Source organism: Trachemys scripta, chromosome 9 (genome assembly GCF_013100865.1).
Source record: "Trachemys scripta elegans isolate TJP31775 chromosome 9, CAS_Tse_1.0, whole genome shotgun sequence".
Lineage (NCBI taxonomy): Eukaryota > Metazoa > Chordata > Testudines > Emydidae > Trachemys > Trachemys scripta.
Genome location: NC_048306.1, coordinates 104216949 through 104237413, shown reverse-complemented (window position 1 = coordinate 104237413; position 20465 = coordinate 104216949). Strand labels below are relative to the sequence as shown.

The 20465-nt window shown below is 44.2% G+C and overlaps 2 protein-coding genes across 2 annotated transcripts; one reads left to right on the top strand and one right to left on the bottom strand.

Moving 5' to 3' along the window:
- Positions 1 to 2202: 2202 nt before the first annotated feature.
- NCBP2 (nuclear cap binding protein subunit 2) lies at positions 2203 to 9270 on the bottom strand. Its single transcript, XM_034781906.1, has 4 exons — positions 9008 to 9270; positions 7309 to 7490; positions 5283 to 5421; positions 2203 to 4564 (listed from the first exon to the last, which is right to left on the bottom strand). Exons 1-4 carry the CDS (start codon positions 9086 to 9088, stop codon positions 4493 to 4495), a joined length of 474 nt encoding a protein of 157 aa, XP_034637797.1. The 5' UTR covers positions 9089 to 9270; the 3' UTR covers positions 2203 to 4492.
- Positions 9271 to 9376: 106 nt separating this feature from the next.
- Positions 9377 to 10065, top strand: NCBP2AS2 (NCBP2 antisense 2 (head to head)). The gene has a single exon (XM_034781907.1). It carries the CDS (start codon positions 9476 to 9478, stop codon positions 9761 to 9763), a length of 288 nt encoding a protein of 95 aa, XP_034637798.1. The 5' UTR covers positions 9377 to 9475; the 3' UTR covers positions 9764 to 10065.
- The last annotated feature ends 10400 nt before the right edge of the window (positions 10066 to 20465 follow it).

Here is a 20465-nt window from a genome sequence, read left to right as displayed (position 1 = left end):
AATATATAGGAATGACAGATTAGGTTGCTCTGGTGGGGGAGTTGTGCTATATGTGAAAGAAAACATAGAGTCAAATATAGTAAACATCTTAAATGAAGCAGACTTTACCATAGCATCTCTGTGGATAGAAATTGCATGCTTGTAGCAGTAAGAATATACTATTGATCACCTGATCAGGATAGTGATGGTGATAGTGAAATGCTCAGGAGATTAGAAAGGCTACAAAAACAGAGAACCCAATAATAATGGGGGCGTTAAACTATCCCCATATTGACTGGGTACATGTCGTCTCAAGATGGGATGCATGCAGAAATAAAATTTCTGGACATCATTAATTACTTCTTCTTGGAGCAGGTATTGCTGGAATCCACACTGGGCGAGGCAATTCTGAATATCCTAAATGGATCACAGGATCTTGTCCAAGAGGTGGCTATAGCTGCACCACTCAATAATAGTGACCACAGTGTAATTAAATTTAACATTTTTGCGGGAGGGGGAGGGAAATATCAAAGAAACCCCACCAAAGTAGAGTTAAACTCAAAAAGGGGAATGGCACAAAAATGAGAGAGATAGTTAAATGAAAAGGAACAGTCACAGGAGTGAAATGCCTGCAAGCTGCATGGAAACTATTTAAAAATCATAACAGAGGCTCAAAATAAATGTTATACCCCAAATAATAAAAATAATATTAATAATAATAAAAATAGTAGAAGGACAAAAAACTCACAGAGTGAACAGCAGAGTGAAAGAGGTGATGAGAGACAAAAAGGCATCCTTTAAAAAATGGAAGTCAAAATAGTACTGAGGAAAATAGAAATGACCATAAACTCTGGCAAGTCAAATGTAAAAATATGATTAGGTAGTCCAACATCAAATTTGAAGATCAACTAGCAAAAAACACAAACACTTTTTAAGTACATCAGAAAGGAGGAAGCCTGCTATTCAGTCAGTGGGTTCACTGGACACTCAAGGTGCTAAAGACGCACTCAGAGAAGACTAGACCATTGCAGGGAAGCTAAATTAATTCTTTGCATCAGTCTCTCCACTTCAGAATTCTTGGGTGAATACCATCTGGTCCTAGTTTTATAGATTCATAGATTCTAGGACTGGAAGGGACCTCGAGAGGTCATCGAGTCCAGTCCCCTGCCCTCATGGCAGGACCAAATACTGTCTAGACCATCCCTGATAGACATTTATCTAACCTACTCTTAAATATCTCCAGAGATGGAGATTCCACAACCTCCCTAGTTGCATGTGTAATTTATTTTATTTTCAAAAATGAGCACCTGTTGCATTTTCTGCGGTATTGAGATTACACTTCCCCACAATTAAAACAAAAACATCTTTTGACAGAGGCAGGTTGTAGCAATATGCCTTCTTTATTTCTGGTTTCTGCCTAGTACTGGATTTGAGCTTCTAGTTCCCGGCTGTTGTTGAGGTTCAATGGCACACAAGTCATGTGCGTCATGGTAGCAATAAACCCTCTTGGCCTCTCTTTGCACACATGCAGTGTAATCAGTTTGGCATATGAGACTTTGGAATGTCTGGTTCTCAATTTAGGCATGTACCTAACTCTCTGTCTATTACTGTTCTGACTTTTGCTTCCCCCAAAGGACAAGGGGATGCTAGGCACTCTTTAGAGAGAACCCTCAAGCAAGTGAGACCTTTGGGCAAGGATCTGAACAATGGTTTCACCTCCAGGTCATGCAAAGATATAATGTCAACCTTAAGAAAATCCGGGGGGGGGGGGGGNGTGGGGGGGGGGGGGGGGGGGGGGGGGGGGGGGGGGGGGGGGGGGGGGGGGGGGGGGGGGGGGGGGGGGGGGGGGGGGGGGGGGGGGGGGGGGGGGGGGGGGGGGGGGGGGGGGCGGGGGAAGGAGAGGGGGGTGTTGTATCTCAGGAATTCCTTGGTCAAATGACCCCCAAAATTGGAGCACTAGCCCAAGCCAGCACCCTCATGAGGCACACCAAAATTTTAAGGCAATCAACCAATCAGAGTAAGCATGCAAATTTTAGAGCACTTATAGGTCAAGCTTTAAACAGAAAGTTGGTCCAAACCTTAACTACAGTAGGCCTGGCAGTCCACTATAATGTTACGTTCAGGCTGCAACCCCTGGTACCTGTGACAGAACAAATTACATTGTTATATTGTCATTCAGGATCTGTTAACAAGTGGGTATAGTTGTGAGACAATGTCTTAATTAAGCGATAGGAGAGAGTGTATTCACTGTCCAGTGTGTTATTCTTCCATAATTTAGTGAATTACACACAGAGACAGCCCAAACAAGGCCTTTGGCTAAGAATGTGCAAAATGTAGTTACTTTATTCCCATCACTGCTTCTGTTAAGGGACAAATGACAATCTAAAAACAAATCAATTTGAGTAGTGCAGCTTTATTTGAAAGTAGTTTGTGGTTTTGACAATAAATCTTTTCATAAAACTTGTGCAATCACAGATTATCCTTCTGAAAATTGCTATTGGACATGTTACAGAGCAAGTGGTAGATAGATCTGCTCAGACACATGCATCATTAGGTAAGAAAAAAAACTAAGTTAACATTCTGTTTATAGGACTTTCCCCTAATCAAAGATCCCAGTACTAAACATTTACAGTACCTTCCATGACAGGAAAAGGTTAGAAATTCACCATTTTAAATTCTCTTAGATGTGACGATAAGATGGTGGGTGTGCATTTTACTTCATTGTACCTATAACTTAATTAAAGTAATGGGTCTGAAACATGATGCATAGAGGTACCTGCAAGATACTTAGAAAGTCTGATTAAAGCTCATCACTCAGTCCATTTTACCCTTCTTTACAGGTGATGTAAAAAGAAAAATAGTAGGCTTATACCGCTCACGTAAAGGCCTGAAAGGTTTTATATGTTAAGAAAAGGAATAAGTTATGCTTTCTCTTTACATAAATGCAGATGCTGTCAATCCCTAATATTATGATTGGAAAAGCAGAATTAGGTAAGTGTCCAGAGGGCTGAGCAATTTGAGAGAGGAAGAAGTTTTTAGGCAGATGAGTCTTCAACACTGCTGGATTAAGGTGTTTAGACTCAATATACATCTCTCAAGATTCCCAAGTCCTCAAGCAAAGCCAGGGAAGCCCGAACTTGACATTGTTGAAATGTCCAGGTTTTGAACATTTTGAGCATCAGTTTATATTTTAAAAAGAGTCCATGCTATTATACAATCACTTAAATTAGTTTTGACACAATCCGCAAAAGTCATACATAAAGTCCTAGAGTCACTATATGATTTCCCATCAGATGCATAATGGACTCCGAGGCAGGGCTGGAGTTTGAACCTTGGCTTTTGCCAGTTTGCTTGTTAAAGCAGGAATGACTCTAGCCTGAAATAGAAGACAAAACTCACACCCTTTCAGAACTACTTTTCTTTTCCAATACCCTGTCTCCTTAGACATCCACCTTTTGGAGGTAACCATGCAAATTCTCCCATCTGTGGAGGAATAGGGAAAAAATATTCATCCACATAATAAAATTACTAACAAACCCCTTTTACTGGACAAAACTGACACAGGAGCAACCCTTAAAAAAATAAAAAAGTAAGAGTGTTGCCAAGTTTACAGAGGTAGCAAATACCATCTAGCACCAATTTTTAAACTCTCAATTCTCTACATTCCCTTTGCTTACGGCAGTCCCCCTTCCCACCCACTGGATAAAGAAACTTCACACCACCTGTTTTACAGTATCAAAGTGACAGGCTCTAATATACACACACTACAGATACTACTGGGTATCAGACCTCATACATACTCGACTCTTAGTGGAGATACGTATGGGCCAGGTCTTCAGTTAGCTGCTATGCTCCTATCACTTTGATGAACAGAGAGATAACCCCACGATAAAGAGTTTGTTCAGGTGTGCCCTTCATATGTTTGCTAGCTGTTACCAAAAAAAGACATCTTATTTCTTGCTAGTCAAATACACGTCAGAGAAATCTGGACCTTCTCTGTATTTTACCAAAAAAATAACTATTTCTATCCTCTTAATTTTTATGTTTGGTACACAACCCATTCTTACCCACCCCCTTCACTACTAATGTAAACAAAAAAAACCTGATGCCTGTGTATCAGGCTTTGGACAAATGGAAGAAATCAACATACTGTTAAAAAACTCTGGCTCAGTCTAGTATAACAGTTCAAACATTAAAAAAAAGCAGCAGTTAGCAATCACATGTCTCTCATGTGAATCAGTGCTATAAGTTTTACTCCCAGATCTTCACTATATTCTATTATCTACCCTACAACACTTAAAGTATAGCTTTGATCCTGATTTTGTAACTGGTCTTGAAAAATGGAAGAGACATTGAATATATTTAAAGATCTCAGCAACACTGAAAAAAAAATCTTCTAAGTCTCAGTTACCTAAACAACATTCATGTGCAACAGATGTCCTTCGCTGCTCATCATAAGATCTACCACGATGCAGCTACAGTTCTCCTGTGATGCTGATGGGTCATTCAATATTCACTGGGGTTGAACAACTTTGCCATAACCTCCTCTCCCAGCATCATAGTCCTGCCGATATTCATCTCGGACCTGGATTGGGGTGGGTGGGGGAAAAGGAGTGAAATATTAGAGCATTCCAGCAAGTAAACTATTGCACAAGAGTTAATATACAATACCAACAAGGTAGTTAACACCTGTCCCAGGTAACAACAGTCCAGGTAATACACCAGTACAAGCTGTATAATATTTAGGAAAATTAGTGACAGTTTCCTTCTCTACTTCATTCAGCAAGAATAGCTGAAGTGCAGCCTGCGGAATTTGGTATATTAGCATACAGCTGTCGTCTTCTTTAATAACACCCACAAGGACCCTCCTCATATCAAGATGGACCATTCCATCCTGGGGTCTGTAATCTACCCTACACACTAAAGATAAGAGCAACTTCTATGTACTCCAATTTAGGCAACTTAGGTGATGTTCCGTGGTTCTTGGCAGGCTACAACACAGCTCTTAGCTGGGCAGCTTTTATGCTTGTTCTGCAAGTACCATTTCTCTTCCCACAGCAGCTGAACACAGGCTCCAATGTAACTTGAATACCAAAAAAAGGAATGACATAAGGTTTTATTCTTCGTAGGTAAATACTTAAATGCATTATATAATGGACTCTTAGATGTGATGAAATTTTACTCTGGCCATGGAAGTTAGTAAAATTAAAGTTAACTCTAAATGGTCACTCAAAAGTGAAGATTCAAGAAACATCAATAATTTCACCAGCAAATAGTGAAAAACGGATTGTGGAACAACTTACCTGACCCCCTGACCTTCCACGACCATACTGTCTGCCCTCTTTAAAACCTGCATCCCAATCTGTCCTGATGATCCTATCATCAAGCCGTGTCCCATTGATGTATCTCATTGCATTTTCAGCATCTCCTCTTGAGTAGTATCTTAGGATTATGTTAAAGAACGAGGTTCAACAGTCTTTCAAACTTCTATAGAACAAAAGTATTCAAATGCAATGATCTCAACAAATATTTGATTGAGTTTGACTCATTCCTAGGTTAGATTTTAAAAATCAATTCCTTTTTCACAAATCAAATCAAATAGCGTGTGTTAAATGGCAGTAATCCAGGATTGTTAGGAATGGTATGAAATATCAGATTAATTTAACTCTATGATTTGCAAAATAAAAATTAAACTATTAACTCAAGAAGAAACAAGCACCCACCTGTTGTAAAGTCAACAGGAAAATCAACTAGAATACCCAGGATCTGTCTACCTAGGCATTTATGATATATTTCTCACTGTGGTAGTTTAGCATCTAGAAGGTGTTTGATTTAGTCACAGATGAGACAAGTTAGCTATTAAGCCACTTTCCACACTACCTGACAGAAAATCAGATTCTCCATACCACACAAATATATTGTCAGATCCCAAATAATTAAAATAATGGGACTCCCCCAACATCCTTTTTGAGACTATTTTACAGTCTACTAGATCTCACTGTTAGAATGCATATCAGGGAAAAGTTTCCCTTTTCTTCATCCAGGTGTATATCATTACTCCTTGTTATACTCTACAGAAACTAAAAAGCAGGACAAAATTTGAGATCTCAGATCTAATGTTATATTTGTAAAAATATGTTTTTATAAAATACAAGACCTTTAGAAATATTTCCATGTGTTTTTTTATTCAAATACAAATGAATTTGTAAACAAATACCCACTGTATTATTACAGTATTTGCAATCCAAACTGATTTCTACTAGTGAAAAGTGCTAGACAAGAACTGGCTGTTATGAGTACCTGAAGTATAGCCTAGTTGAGACAAATGTCAAACAGTATAGTTAAGAGTAAATTATAGTTAAAGATTTTTAATTCTATTTTTGTAATCCCAAAAAACAGCAACAAGTCTTTTACATCTATGATCTTTAACCTGACAATAACCCTTCCAACAATTTTGGGGGCCTGAAGTTAGCCATTTTATTCAAATTGATATGAGGAAACAAAGTTTGTCTTCTCAAGCTCTCTAATCATACATGGCACCCTTATGTGCTCTAAATATGTCAGCTTCTTTCTTATACTATACTGCCCAGAACAGTGACCCAGTGCCCTGGAGAGAGGGATTAGCACAAAAATACTCAGTCCCACACAATAGAATCATTACGATTTTAGGTCCCATCTATACAGTAATATCTTGTGTTACAATTTAGTCACCCAGACTTTAAAAATTAGGTTAAATCTTGCAGTATAGACAGGACTGCAGTGTTTACCATATTCACAAAGAGCTCCCCTGTCTGAGACTTTATCACTGATGGAACACTTCAACAGCACAGTTCAGTCTTATCTGCACTGCAAGGCTAAACTGTGTTTTAACCCGGTTGGTTATTACATAATAATTGTACCTACAATAGGAACAAAGCCAAGCCTTTACAACTCTTTTACTCTGGTTAGGGTTGTCTAGATCAGGGGTCGGCAACCTTTCAGAAGTGGTGTGCCGAGTCTTCATTTATTCACACTAATTTAAGGTTTTGCGTGCCAGTAATACATTTTAACCTTTTTATAAGGCCTCTTTCTATAAGTCTATAATATATAACTAAACTATTGTTGGATGTAAAATACATAAGGTTTCAAAATGTTTAAGAAGCTTCATTTAAAATTAAATTATAATGCAGAGCCCACCGGACTGGTGGCTAGGACCCGGGCATTGTGAGTGCCACTGAAAATCAGCTCGTGTGCCGCCTTCGGCACGCGTGCCATAGGTTGCCTATCCCTGGTCTAGATTTTGGCTTCCATACCCACTGTATAGATGTTTTACTTTGCAGACAAGGATACTCAACAAAACAGAAACCACAAGCAGTTTTCTTCACTTTGTCCAGGCCCATAATGATTTTCTTTATATCCCCACTTTTACCAAACAGTTCATAGATCTGCTCTTCTGTTGTATAGAAGGAGAGATTCCCCACATACAGGGTGCAGCTCTTTTTCAGCAGTCGCTCCTGGTCATATCTGTTACCCTGAAATTTCAAATAGTAAAAACCAACATTTAGACTCCACTCCATTCAATAACTTCAACAGTAAAGTGGCAACATGTGGGATGAGTTGATCTGCAATACCTTAACAGTACTGGGAAATATTTCAGATAAGAGGCTGAACAAACACACTAGCCCACATATGCCCATTTAAAAAAACAAAAAACAAAACAAAGAAAAACCCTCTAGCCCTTATGGTTATAAAGATAATCTTCCAAAAATGAACAGAATAGACTACAAGGCACTTTTCCAAGTTTGCAGAAAGCACCAGTACTTCTGCTGCTCGGAGCCTTGCAAAGCAGTTCCAGAGTGAACTGACACGGAATCCTGTTTTCACTGCTTTTAGTCCCAACTGCCAAGCAGCAGCAGAATGGGCCAATTTCACTCTGCTGCTTACGAGCAGCAGAAGAGCCAGTGGAATTATTGTTTGAGAAATAATTCAAAAATGAACTCTGGGATAAGGAATAGACTAGAGAAATTGCACCCACATCACAGCAATCAAGAGGCTGTGAGAAAGCTAAAGCAGTAGAGACATTTCAGCCGCCCTCACAAGGCAAGAAGCTCGGAAACAAGAGGGAAAATAGAGAATGGCTCTTGTCCAGCAGCCGAGATCAGCTTTCCCCTGGTCACTGCATCTGGACAGCAGAGATTCAGCTTTTTAATCAGTTTGTGAGGAACAGTTTAATCCTGTAGCTGAGAGGTGGGCAAACTATGGGCCACATCCGGCCAGCGGGACCCTCCTGCCGGCCCCTGAGCTCCTGTCCTGGAAGGCTAGCCCCGGCCCCTCCCCTGCTGTTCCGGCACAATGTTCTGGGCATTCAGACTGTGAGCTCTTGCTGGACAGCGCAACTGCAGAGCCAGCCTGACCCAGTGCTATGGGCAGCACAGTAAGGGGGCAGGGGGATTGGATAGGGGGCAGAGGAGTTCAGGAGGGTGGTGTAGACAGGGGTTGGGGTGGTCAGAGGGCAGGGAACAGGGGGATTGAACGGGGGGGGGGGAAGTCAGGAATGAGAGGAGGAGTTGGATGAGGAGGCTGGGGGCAGTCAGGGGCAGGGGTTCCAGGGGCAGTCAGGGAGAAGGGGTGGTTGGATGGGGCAGGGGTCCATGGGGGGGGGGCAGTCAGGAAGGAGAGGAGGGGTTGGATGGGGCAGCGGGGGGTAGTCAGGGGTTGGGGGTCAGGGGACGGGTTGGATGGGGGCGGGCCACGCCTGGCTGTTTGGGGAGGCACTGCCTCCACTAACCAGCCTGCCATACAATTTTAGAAACCTGATGTGGCCCTCAGGCCAAAAAGTTTGCCCTCCCCTGCTGTAGCTGTTAGGTTGCTGGTAACCCCTACGTGCAGGGCCCAATACTTCCATCCCTCTCTTCCTCACATCCCCATCTTCACACCCTGCACGCCAGAACCGATCCCGCCACGCCCAACCCCCTTCCCCGCCTCCCACCCCAATCTCCCACGTGCCTACTTCCCCCACACACCTCCCCATCTCTCGCCCGCCCCTCACCCGAAAGTGCTGGTCCCGGTACTGACTCAGCTCCACATAGGAGTCGCTGCGCAGGACGCTTAGCATCGCTACCGAGCACATGGCGGACGGGCCCCGGACAGCGCCTCGCAGAGGCCGGCTCCGGCACGGGACAGCCAACACCGCTGCAGTGCTCACGGACACGGTGGCTACTGTGCGAGCATGTGACCTAGCTCCCTAAATCCCTCCGTGTCCATCAGCCTCTGAGCAGCCAATCCCAGTGAGGATCACGGTAAAGGCAAGGCCGCTTACTCTCTCCCGCCCCGATGGTAGCAGCCAATCCCTGAGGGGATTGTGTCACGTGCGTCTACCTTCTATTGGCCTCCTTTAGCCTAGGGCTATTCAGCCAATCACAGCGCTGGATTCCACACGTGAGGCGGTTCTTCCTCCCTGCTTGCGGCCGTAGTCGTTCGGGTGTAGCCGTCGTGCCGCAGGATCCGGGGCTGAGAGATGGTGCTGCGGCGCCTGCTCTTCACGCTGCTCAACAACCCGCGGCTCATCGAGAAGCTGTCGGAGTCGCGGCCGATCCGCGTGGCGGCCCAGGTCACTGCCTCGGCCCTGACCCGGGCCCAGCTCGGGGGTCGGGAGGCGGCGCGGCGCCTGCTGCGGGAGGGGGGCCTGGCCCGCCTGCGGGAGACCTTCCTGCGTGAGCTAAAGGATGGGGCTCGGGCCCAGGGCTGGCCCCGACCTCCTGGGAACAGGCGGGACGGGAGCGGACGCGGACGCGGAAGCCAGTGAGAGGGCGGGGAGAGAGCGATTCAAGCCCCCGGACCTTCCAGCCATGGGCGGGGGATTTGTTCTTCCCCAGCCCCAAGGATCAGCGGCCAGGAGGGCTATGAGGAGGCATCGCCGAGCCAGGGCCCGTTCGCCCCACCCGGACCGTAGCTGCTCTCGCCTGCGCAGGGGTAGCCGGCAGCTTTGAGCCCACTCAACTCCGTGCGCTGGGTCACGCAGTAACCAGGATCTGCGTCTTCGCTGCGCGCTGTCTGCACAAGCAGTTCTGCTCAGCGTGCTGTGTTTAAAATAAACACGTCTGCATAGTTCTATTTCCTTCATTTCCCCACAAAATGCAGTGCAGGCATCATATGCCCTATGGCAGTCCTTTGCTGCTTGACCAACAAATTAACACCGAATCAGATGGAAAGAGGTCAATGGTATTTGCTACTGGTAACCTCTTAATTTAAAAAAAATATGGTGGTGATTCGTTTGGTATTTGTTTTTTATAAAGTGGAGTGGTGCAAATAAAATACCATGGATCCCAAGGTTTGGAATGTGGCATCTGAGTGAGAGGAAAAAGGTATAAAATCTTTTGGTCCATTTAGTTGGACAAGTCGGTGAGGTAGCATCTTTTATTCAATCAACTTAAGTTTTGAGCTACACAGAGCTCTTCAGTTTAGTAGTAATATACATGACAACTAGGATTAATGATCTAGCAGTATAAAATCATGAAGTGGATTCAAATCAGTTGGTGAATGGGAGTTGAGCTCTAGGAGTTGATCTATTTTTAATCCATAGAGGAGTTTGTAATTTTAAGCCTCTTCAGTTAACATTTTATAAATATGATCTGACTTGGACATGCTGATAGACCAGTTGTAGTATTCCAAATAAAATGATCCTGCTGCATGCAGGGTAGATTAGGAAGGAAAGACAAGACTGTTAGGAGGCCTAGTTATAATAGTATAGATGGCACCTAACCATCTTCCCAGAATTAGGTAAAAGAAGTAATGGAGATGCTGGTATATTTACTGCAGTAGTACCAGCTGTCTTCCCTGCAGGAATAGCATCTGCCATTTTAAATGGGGATCTAATTGGGCCACTGGGTCAGCAGAGAAAAATGGACCTTCCTGCTGATGTCCTTGCAGGCCAGGTATTAGTTGCACAGGTTCACAAAGTGGGAAACAACAATGGTGCCCTCTAGCTTCCTGCCAGTCATTCCAGAACAGTGATTGTCAACCTATTTACCATTGTGGGCCGCATATGCAGCTTTCTGTGTGTTATGTAGCCTGCATCCACACAATATATATGCTTCCTGTACATCCAAAAAAAGAAGAAAGGTTAGTATTTGTTATGACAGCAATACAATTCATATTAATGTTGTATCTTTCATTTCAACACTGGCAAATGTCTACCAAGATCATTTTTAATTAATGAAATAAGTCAGAACCTTAACTGTTAAAATTAATTCACTGTAAGGGTGGCATGGCATGATGTATTGCCACCTTCACTTCTGCGCTGCTGCTGGCAGCGCAGAGAGTATGGCTGCAGAGCCTGCCTGCAAAGATAGGGAGCCCAGCCTAGTGGTGGGTTGCCCCCCACTACCCTCTCAGCCAGGGAATCCCCCCTCCCCCAACACTGTCCCCAGAGCATCCAGCCCACCCCCCCCCCAAACACTGGGTAACAGGGTGCCCTGTTCAGGGCAGAATGCACTTCCCTCCTCTCTCTCCCCCCCCCCCGATTGCCACCTCCAACATCCAGTCCCCCACCCAGGGACTGCCCTCAGCAACTGCATCCAGACACCCCACCCCCAAGAGTGCCCCCAAGCACTCAACCCCCCCATTCAGGAACTGTGCCCTAGTATCTAGTCCCCCCTGCCCCCCCTCCAGGGACTCACCCCAGCCACCAGTTCCCCCATCTAGAATCACCCGCATGCACCAACTGCACTCCCCGCAGCCCTAGCCCCCGGCATCCCCTCCCTGTGGCTTTAGTCCTCTGCACCGCCCTCCTCGCTGGTCTCTTACCTCAGCTGCAAGTAGCTCAGCCATTCTGCCGGCCTGCTACTGCAGTCCTAGTGCCTGGGATCCTGCTCCAGTCAGGGTCACTAGACCTGCAAGCGTGCGGGGGTGCTGAGCACTCTGACCTCCTGATGATGCTGCTGGGCCCAGTCCTGCAGGGGGGGTGGGGGGGGTTGATGCTGGGCCTGATCCTGCACTGTCTCATTTTTGCGTACACATGCCTGCCAGCTCTGTGCGTGGGACAGGTGCCCCTCCTGCGCCACCCTAGTTACAGCCCTGAGGATGTCACATTGGCCCCAATTGTGTGCTGATTGGGCTGCGAAAAGAGCACTTATTGCATTGTGTTGAGAAATGATCCTATGGGGTTAATGTCATATTTTTAACTTGGTATGTGGAAAACATTATAGGACCCGAATACTTCTCTTTGCTTTTGTAATGAGATCGCTGTTTGACCTTAATATTGCCATGCATTCCTCTGAGAGCAATGTCATATGTTAAACTGGTAGATTACAAACATAACAGCATTGTAGTATTTTACTATAGTTCAGGGACTGCCCTGTTGGACCCTACATTCCAGTGAAGAAAGTTTCAAGGTCATGCTGGACTCAAACCTCTTTTTGAGACTCCTCCATATCTCCAAAGCCCATCACCAGTTAACCCCACTCTGTCCTTTAAGTCTTCTACTTTGACCTGTTGACACCAGTCTTCGCTCTACCAATGAGTGCAGCTTTGATTGATTGTCTACTTCTACAAGTGGCCCTATGCTTTGTCCCCCACTGATTCCTGTTGTATTAATTTAGGTAGAATATATGGGCTCAAAGTGTCAAAGGCATTAATGACCTAGTCACTGTTAAACAACGTTGGTATACAGGGTTTGGTATACAGTGACCTCAGCCTTCCGGTACCATGGCAGACACACTAGGAAATTCATGCCAAAGACTGTGAATTTATTGATTGAACCACACAAACAGAAAAGAATCAAAATGAGACAAAGAGCATTGAAACTGAAATTGATTAATTATGCAAAACAAACAGTCAAACCCTATCAAAGGCCCTTTTTTGGAGACAGTGAATATTGGTTACAGTTTCAGTCAAACAGTCCTTGATGGGGAAGAAAGGGTTAGTTCTTCAAATATCTGTCCCTATGGGTGCGCCACATAGGACATGTGCATGCCTGTGCATTCTTGACCAGAGATTTTAAATAGCTGTAGCTGGGGGGGCCGCCTATCCACAGAGCAGTGCCTTCTGCTCCCATGCAAGGGCATGTAAGAAGACACCAACCTGCTGCCATTCCACTACCTTCTCAGCTGTCTGCAGCTCAAGTAGGAGCAGCTGTGGTGTCCACTGCTTTCAGTTACTTCCCGCCTTTCTTGTTTACTTTGTTTTATTTAATTAGTTTTTATTTCCTAGTACAAATTTTTCTTAGTTGTAGTACAATTAGAGCTTGGAGGGGTCCCCCCCAAAACTTCTTGTCCCTTTTGTTCTCTGGCACTTCCCTGGGTTACACCTAAGACCCTGGGGTTCAAGCCTTGCCAGCCCTGTCACAGGTCTTTTCCACCTAGTGATGGGCACCCTAGTTGTCTCCAGTGTCTTGGAGAAACTCATGTACCGTTGAAGTGTAAAGTTTGCACAGGATTCAAAGGTAGGGCCCACAAAGATAGAGAGGATAAGCTGAAGCTCCTCCTAATGGAATGTGTCCAAACTCCAATGGAGTCCGTTTCCCCAACCCGTACCCCATACATCTGTGTCAACCTCTTAGGATGCTCCAGTGACTTCTGGAGCTCTGAGGGCAGTTCCAGAGATGAAGCCCTCAAAAAGAAGAAAGCACCTCGCTCTTACTTAAGATTCTAGAAAGAGGAATGTTACCTCATAGAGCTGACTCTCAGGAGATCTTGCATCCCACAATGGGTATAGTGGCTCCAGCTGATGCTCCCTGAAGCCCTGGTACTGCCTGAGAAGCCCCAAATGGAGAGCCTTCAGCCAAACAACACCCAGAAGCCCCTACCTTTGAACTATCTGACACCTCCAGGCACCAAGATACATCTAAAACCAGGGCCTCTAAGACTATCTCAAGCGTTAGAGAGACCACCCAGACCAGCACCTCCCTCCCCGCCCCCAGTACTGTCCTCTTTGGAACATCAGCACTCCAAGCATCGACATAGTCTCATTGGCCTCTTTGGTACCTAATGCAGCATCCACAGCCCTGTAACCAGGCTCCTACCATCTGTTACCATAGTTCTCCAGATCCTTTTCTTCTGAGGATCGCATCTTACCCGGAATCAGTGAGAGCCCCTTCCCCAGTACTGCTTTGAAAGCTGGTGAGAAAACTCTTTCTTATCAGAACAGGATCTGATCCACTGCCTCCAGTACCTGCACTGACACTGATACTCAAAGCCTCCTTTCAGCTTGGGGGAATGGCACATCCTCAGCCTCTGAGGTCTCTGTAAAGGGCTCTGTTTTGGGATTGTTTGTCAACTACCAAGTCATGGGCAGTTTCTCATAATGGTTGTAGCAAGAGTATGGCCTACTAATTAGTGCTGAACTCAGCAGGAGTGGGTTCTGAAGTGGAGCCAAGGGGCAGAGGCAGGAGTCAGAAGTTGTCAAGGCTGATTCCCTACTCTGGCACTTCGAATGCAGAAGGTGGGGGCCAGCAAGGACTCTAAAACTTGCCACTCCAGGCTTGTATTAAACTTCCAAGGTTACAGCTTTTCTCTGACTTTGGATTGGTAGATGCTGCCACCACCCAAGTGCAGAACCCCCTTTGAGAACCCAGGAAGGCACACTTGGGAATTCCTTCCTGTGGGGTACCCTCAAGCCCTTTCACCCCCCCTCTAGGGAAGAGCTGAGAAAGAGGAGGAAAAAAAATCAGCTGTTGCCACAAGCTAATTAAACACCATGCACAAATTTCTTAAGACACAAAGATCCAATTCTGTTCTTAAAAAAGATAAATGTCATTAATTTAAAAAAAGAAAGAAAATACATCTGGAAATTTAGGCTTTTGCTAGATTTAAAAAAAAAATACAAGGATTAAGCATCAAGAATAGCTTTCTTGAGGTCCAGCTTAAAGATTACAAGCAAAACAAAAGCACTTGGGGGTTAGCACAGAGGAGTCCACAAGCCATAAAGAAATAAAAAGAGATAAACTTAATTGCGTCTTCCTAGACATTTCCTGATCTACTTACATATGTGGGATTCGTATGATACTGAGGATTTTTCATACCTGGCCCTAAGCTTCTTACAGCATAACTGCAGCCCTGTCTGCCTCTCCCTGAAGAACAACCACAGACAGACAAAAGGGGAGTCGTTTTTCAATTTTAAAACGTTTTAGCCTTCCCATTGGCTCTTTCAGCCAGGTGTTCACTCACTTCCTTTTACCTATGCATAGCAGTGAGACTTTTTAACCCTTTACAGGTAGGGCAATTAGAGAACAGCTAGTAAGAGGGATTTTATAGCTACTGGCTGTCTGGGTGTCCATAAAAGGGAGCTCCCCCCCCCTTCATTTCTCACAGAAGCCAAAGACTAAGCTGAAGGGTAAACTGGAGTCAAAGTCAGAAAGTGTAGAAGAGTTGGAGCTGGGAGTCAGAAGCCAAAGCATAAGCCAAAAGGTAAGCCAGAGTCACAGTCAGGAGGTATAGCCAAGAGTCAGAGCTGGGCATCTGAAGCCAGGATAGAACTTGGACAGGGATAGAGGCAGGGAGATGATCAACCGCAGCTGGAGGTATGGAGCACGTTGAGCAGCCAGTGCTTCTACTGTTGTTGCTGGTTTTATAACATAGGCTGCAGCCACTCAGGCACTGTGATTAATCAGGAAGTTCCAGGGCAGTGCAGCTGGTCCTAGCTGCCCTAACCGCTGACACCATTCCACCACACTTCTCTTGGAACATACATTGAGGAGGACTTTCCAGAGCTCAGAAGATGCCCTAGGTCTCTCGGGCACTAATACGGTTAGGGAGCCTTCTATCCACCTCCACAGTGGGCTTACTGGGTTCCCTGGAAACATTATGGCAAACAATTTTATAGGATAGAATCTCAGAAGAAATGCCAACAAGTACACCTGCTGATACCACAATAGTCACAGGCATCACAAGATTGCCTGCCAGTACCATGTGTTCCCTCAGTACCTGAGGCAACCCAAGAGGCGCAAGACTCACCAAATGAAGAAGGTTTGCTCTCTTTGGCTAAATCCTCCTCCACAGATGAGGCAATAATGACATCACTGCCCTCCTATGCAAATGACTTTAGGGCCTTCCAGGACTTAATGAAACATTGGGCAGAATCCCTCCAGATTCCTTTAGAGGAAGTCCAGGAGTCTTAACATTCCTTGATGGACATTTTACATATTACTCACCAGGCTAAGATCCCCCTACCCATCAATGAGAGACTGTTGACACCTGCACATACTGGCAAACACCTGCCACTATTCCACCCACTTGGAAATGGTCAGATAAAAACTATTACATTCCAGCCAAAGGAATAGAGTACTACTACTTCCATCCCACCCCCAACTCCCTGGTGATAGATGTGTTCAGCAAAAGAAATCATCAAGTACTCTCCAGAGCCTCCCCTTCCAAGAACCTCTCCTTCCTCTCATGACCTAGATCTCCTGGATAGGAAATGGTATTTGTCAGCAGCTCTACAATATCAGGTTGAGAACTACCAGTTCTTGATGGCAAAATATTATTTTAACAGCTATTAACAGTTTACTCATTTTATTGAACAACTATTGCAAGAGCAAAGGGAACAATTTCAAGTCCTCATTTCGGAGGGTCCATTGATCACCAAAGCCTCTGTGCAAGCCACTCTCAATGCTGCTGACATGGCTTCGCAATCCTTACCCACCACAGTAGTTATGCGGCGAGCAGCTTGACTCTAATATTCTGGCCTTCTGAGGGGCGTGCAAAATATTGAGGAAGACTTCCCCTTTGAAGGGCCAATGCTCTTTAGCAGTGATACAGACTCCTCGCTCCACTCCCTCAAAGATTTGAGGGCAATATTGCAGTCACTGGGGATATACATACCTGCAACAGAGACATTTCAGCAAGTTTCAAACAACACGGTTCTCCTGACCATTCCAGTATCACCTGCAACAGATGCACGCCAGATCTATAGAGCACCCTTGAAGAAGATCCAGAGCCAAGAAAAGGGGATCACCATCCTCTAAGACCACTATTTTGACAACCTGGTTGAAGGCATCAAACAACCTCTCCCTCCAGCTCCTCTGCTGGACCATTCTGTTATCTCTTCTCTCCCCCCGCCCCAACTTTTGGACACCACCTGTTCCACTTCCTACCTGCCTGGAAGCTCATAATCTCAGATAAATCATTTTGGGGCTCCTTTCATGAGCAGGAAGTCCAGTCCCTCCTGCATCTTGTAGCCCATAGGGCATTCACTGGTTTATCTTCAGTATATTTAGCTGCTTTGATTATATTCAGCTGTATCACAAGAAACCTACAGGTGGCCAATGCCACGTGCCCCAGAGGGAATTAACAGAACAGGTAATTATCAAGTGATCCATCCCCTGTTACCCATTCCCAGCTTTTGGCAAACAGAGGCTAGGGACACCATCTCTGCCCATCCTGGCGAATAGCCATTGATGGACCTATCCTGCTTTGGGCTGACAGGTTGGCCACAACTTCTGTTGATTTGGATCCCAACTCACCTCTCCAGAGACATCAGCTGGTTGGTCTGGTCAGGTCCTTCTTCTTCACTGGTCCTTCTCAGGCTCAGCTCAGCTGGATAGCCTGTCTCATCTTGCCAGGCTGGTGCCATGCAGTTGTCAGGCTCAGGTGAAAAGCCAAGAGAGAAAGAGATAGGACAGCCATGGTAAAAAAAAAAGTTTCCTTTTTCTCTCCCAAAGTCTCTTTTTAAAGGCTGCAAAAAGGCAATGTGGGAATGGTCCATCCACTTACATTGCCAGCCAGCTAGGCCTAATGTCTTGTCCTTACCGCTTCTTGTTTACTAGTCATAATCCTAACATGGTCCTTGAGTGGTATCAGTAAACCTTTTATGTTTAAATTAATTCAGTCTGTCACCTTCTTACATCTTTTCTTAAACAATTTTATATAACAGCTCATTGTGACAATTCATGAACCTTTACCCACTTTTCGCCAGCTAGGCTAACAATTAAAGTAGGTCTGCTAGGGCTCGGCCCCAATTATTACACCACCATCAATGAATGGGGAAAAAAATCTTTCAAACTTGACAAAGCTCTCACCTTATCCTTTAAATCCCTCCTTAAAACATAACTTTGCTTACAAATCATTCCCATCTAGTATTGGTTAGGCAAATAACTTCCCAACTACCCACACCCTGTTAGTCCATATGTCACATTCTGTTTGACACCTAAACTACAAGCTTTCTAGGGTAGGACCTATATTGTTTGTTATTTTTCTATATGCTGTCTAACAAAATGGAGACCTGATTCCTCTTTGGCATTCTAAGGCATTATGGTAATACAGATAAACAATAACACAAAGATCTTGATATGCATACAGAAATCACTATAACATTCATTTTTATTGAAGCGTCACACCTTTCAGCTAGACTTCAGGTTAACTACAGTCACTTGACATGTCACCTGCCTTGTGCTTGAAAAATTGTGACACGTCTCTGGTTTAATGCATCCTGGTCACATTGCTTACTGACATCCCGGTAGAGTGTTAGAGGACTGCTTTATAAAGTGATTCCCTGGAAAAACTAAAATAAAAAAACTGACCCCAAGGAAAACTGCACTAGAAATCTGCTAGTAATAAATGTGTTTAAACATGGTAATAGCTTTCATAGTGTTCATCCTAGTCTGGGAAGGCTCTGTAAGTGTCAGCCTCAAGCTTTAAAACACAGTGACTAGTAGGCATTAGTTTCCTCTTTGAATTGTGTCATTTTTATATAATTTTATTATTATCACTCACTGCACTTTTCTTGTCTTTTAAGAGATCTTTTAAGCTTCCATCTCAAGAAGATGCATTCTAGTTTTCCTACCACCCTCATCACCATAGTCTTGGAGCACCTTGGGCTGCTGTTCAAGTCCAGTTTAATTTTAGTAGCAGCATAATTAACTATTTCATACTAATGTCCATATAAGACCAATCCTGCAGGCTTAACCAAGTCCAAGCTTCCAGTTCAGTCTGGTTGAGTTCTGAGTAGTTATGTCAGAATTTGTTCCTTAGACAAACAGATTAGTTTTGACACATTCTTAGATGTGAATGGGTTTTTAGTAACATAGAGAAATACACGTGAAAAAGCTTATTGGTGAATATACCTGAGATGTTGCATTCCATATGTTTATGGAAATATGCTTATGAGTGTAAATATAATGTAACTGGAATATGATTTATGCAAAAGGTCTCTTGTAAGATATCATTACAAAGCTTATAATCTACTGAGTGTGTTCATCCTATTTGTATGTATGTATCATTCTTGTATCTAAAACTACAAATATGAAGTTAACTCTGAGGTCCGATTGTAATTATGCCAAGTGTGGGCTGTTAATGGTGGTTTAGAATCTTGATGGCAACCATTGACTAGGACAATTGGCTGTAGATGGTTTATTTACCTGTAAGCCTTCTTATGGAGGTAGGGGCCAGCCTGTGGGTAATGAAGAATGAGGTCTTACAATGACATTTGATCATGTCACCTTGTATTGGAATCCTCTTAAACCTGGTGCTTTTCCATTTAGGAGGGGTGAGGACCCCGAGAGACAAAAGATTCCCACCTTATGCCAAAGAGATAAAAGGGGGTGGAACAGAACAAAGGCATCCAGTCATGAGAAATCCCCTAGTTACCACCTGAGCTGGAACAAGGACTGTACCAGAGGAAAAGACTGGGCCCAGACTAGGAAGGAGTCTAGTCTGTGAAAGAAGCTTATTGGAACATCTCTGAGGGTGATAATTACCTGTATTCAGTTTCTTAATATATTAGGCTTGGACTTGCGTGTTTTGTTTTATTTTTCCTGGTAACGTACTTTGTTCTGTCTGTTATTACTTGAAACCACTTAAATCCTACTTTTTATACTTAATAAAATCACTTTTGTTTATTAACAAACCCAGAATAAGTGATTAATACCTGGGGGAGCAAACAGCTGGCCATATCTCTCTATCAGTGTTATAGAGGACGGACAATTCATGAGTTTACCATGTATAAGCTTTAAACGGATTTGGGGTTTGGATTCCATTGGGTGTCTGGGTGCTGGAGAGGTGACCTGCTGAGCAGTTTTTGGTTAGTCTGCAGCTTTGGGGGTGTGGACCAGACCTGGGTCTGTGTTGAAGCCGGCTAGCATGTCTGGCTCAACAAGGCAGGGTTCTGGAGTCCCAAGGTGGTAGGGAAGCTCAGAGGTAGTTTCAGCAAATCAAGTGACAGTCCCAAGGGGGTCTCTGTGACTGAACCCGTCACAATACCTTTTTTCCTCCCTCTCAAATATGCAAAACATGGTTGGGGTAACATTGTGCTAGAGTCTAGATAGACATCTAGTAAAAGACAGTCCTGCCCCAATAACATAAGTAACAGTGTATTTTGAAAGTTGTAAAATGTGCCCATTGCACAATCTTCCAGAATATGTGTTGGAATTATCAATAATATTTGAAATTAATAATATGGGAGACCACCAGACATTAATTTAACTATAATTCCTTTATTAAGTCCAAAGGCCAAATGGTATTTTATACAATTGCTCTAAACATGCCTAACAACCTAAAAATAAGCAGTCACTACAA

Excerpts from the sequence above, each read along its gene's own strand:
- NCBP2 (XM_034781906.1), bottom strand. The coding sequence starts at position 9,088 with ATGTGCTCGGTAGCGATGCTAAGCGTCCTGCGCAGCGACTCCTATGTG. Across the intron at positions 7,491-9,007 it reads ACCGGGACCAGCACTTTCGG|GGTAACAGATATGACCAGGA; the intron begins GTGAGGGGCGGG and ends TTGAAATTTCAG. Across the intron at positions 5,422-7,308 it reads TGTGGTTTCTGTTTTGTTGA|ATACTACTCAAGAGGAGATG; the intron begins GTATCCTTGTCT and ends CATAATCCTAAG.
- NCBP2AS2 (XM_034781907.1), top strand. The coding sequence starts at position 9,476 with ATGGTGCTGCGGCGCCTGCTCTTCACGCTGCTCAACAACCCGCGGCTC.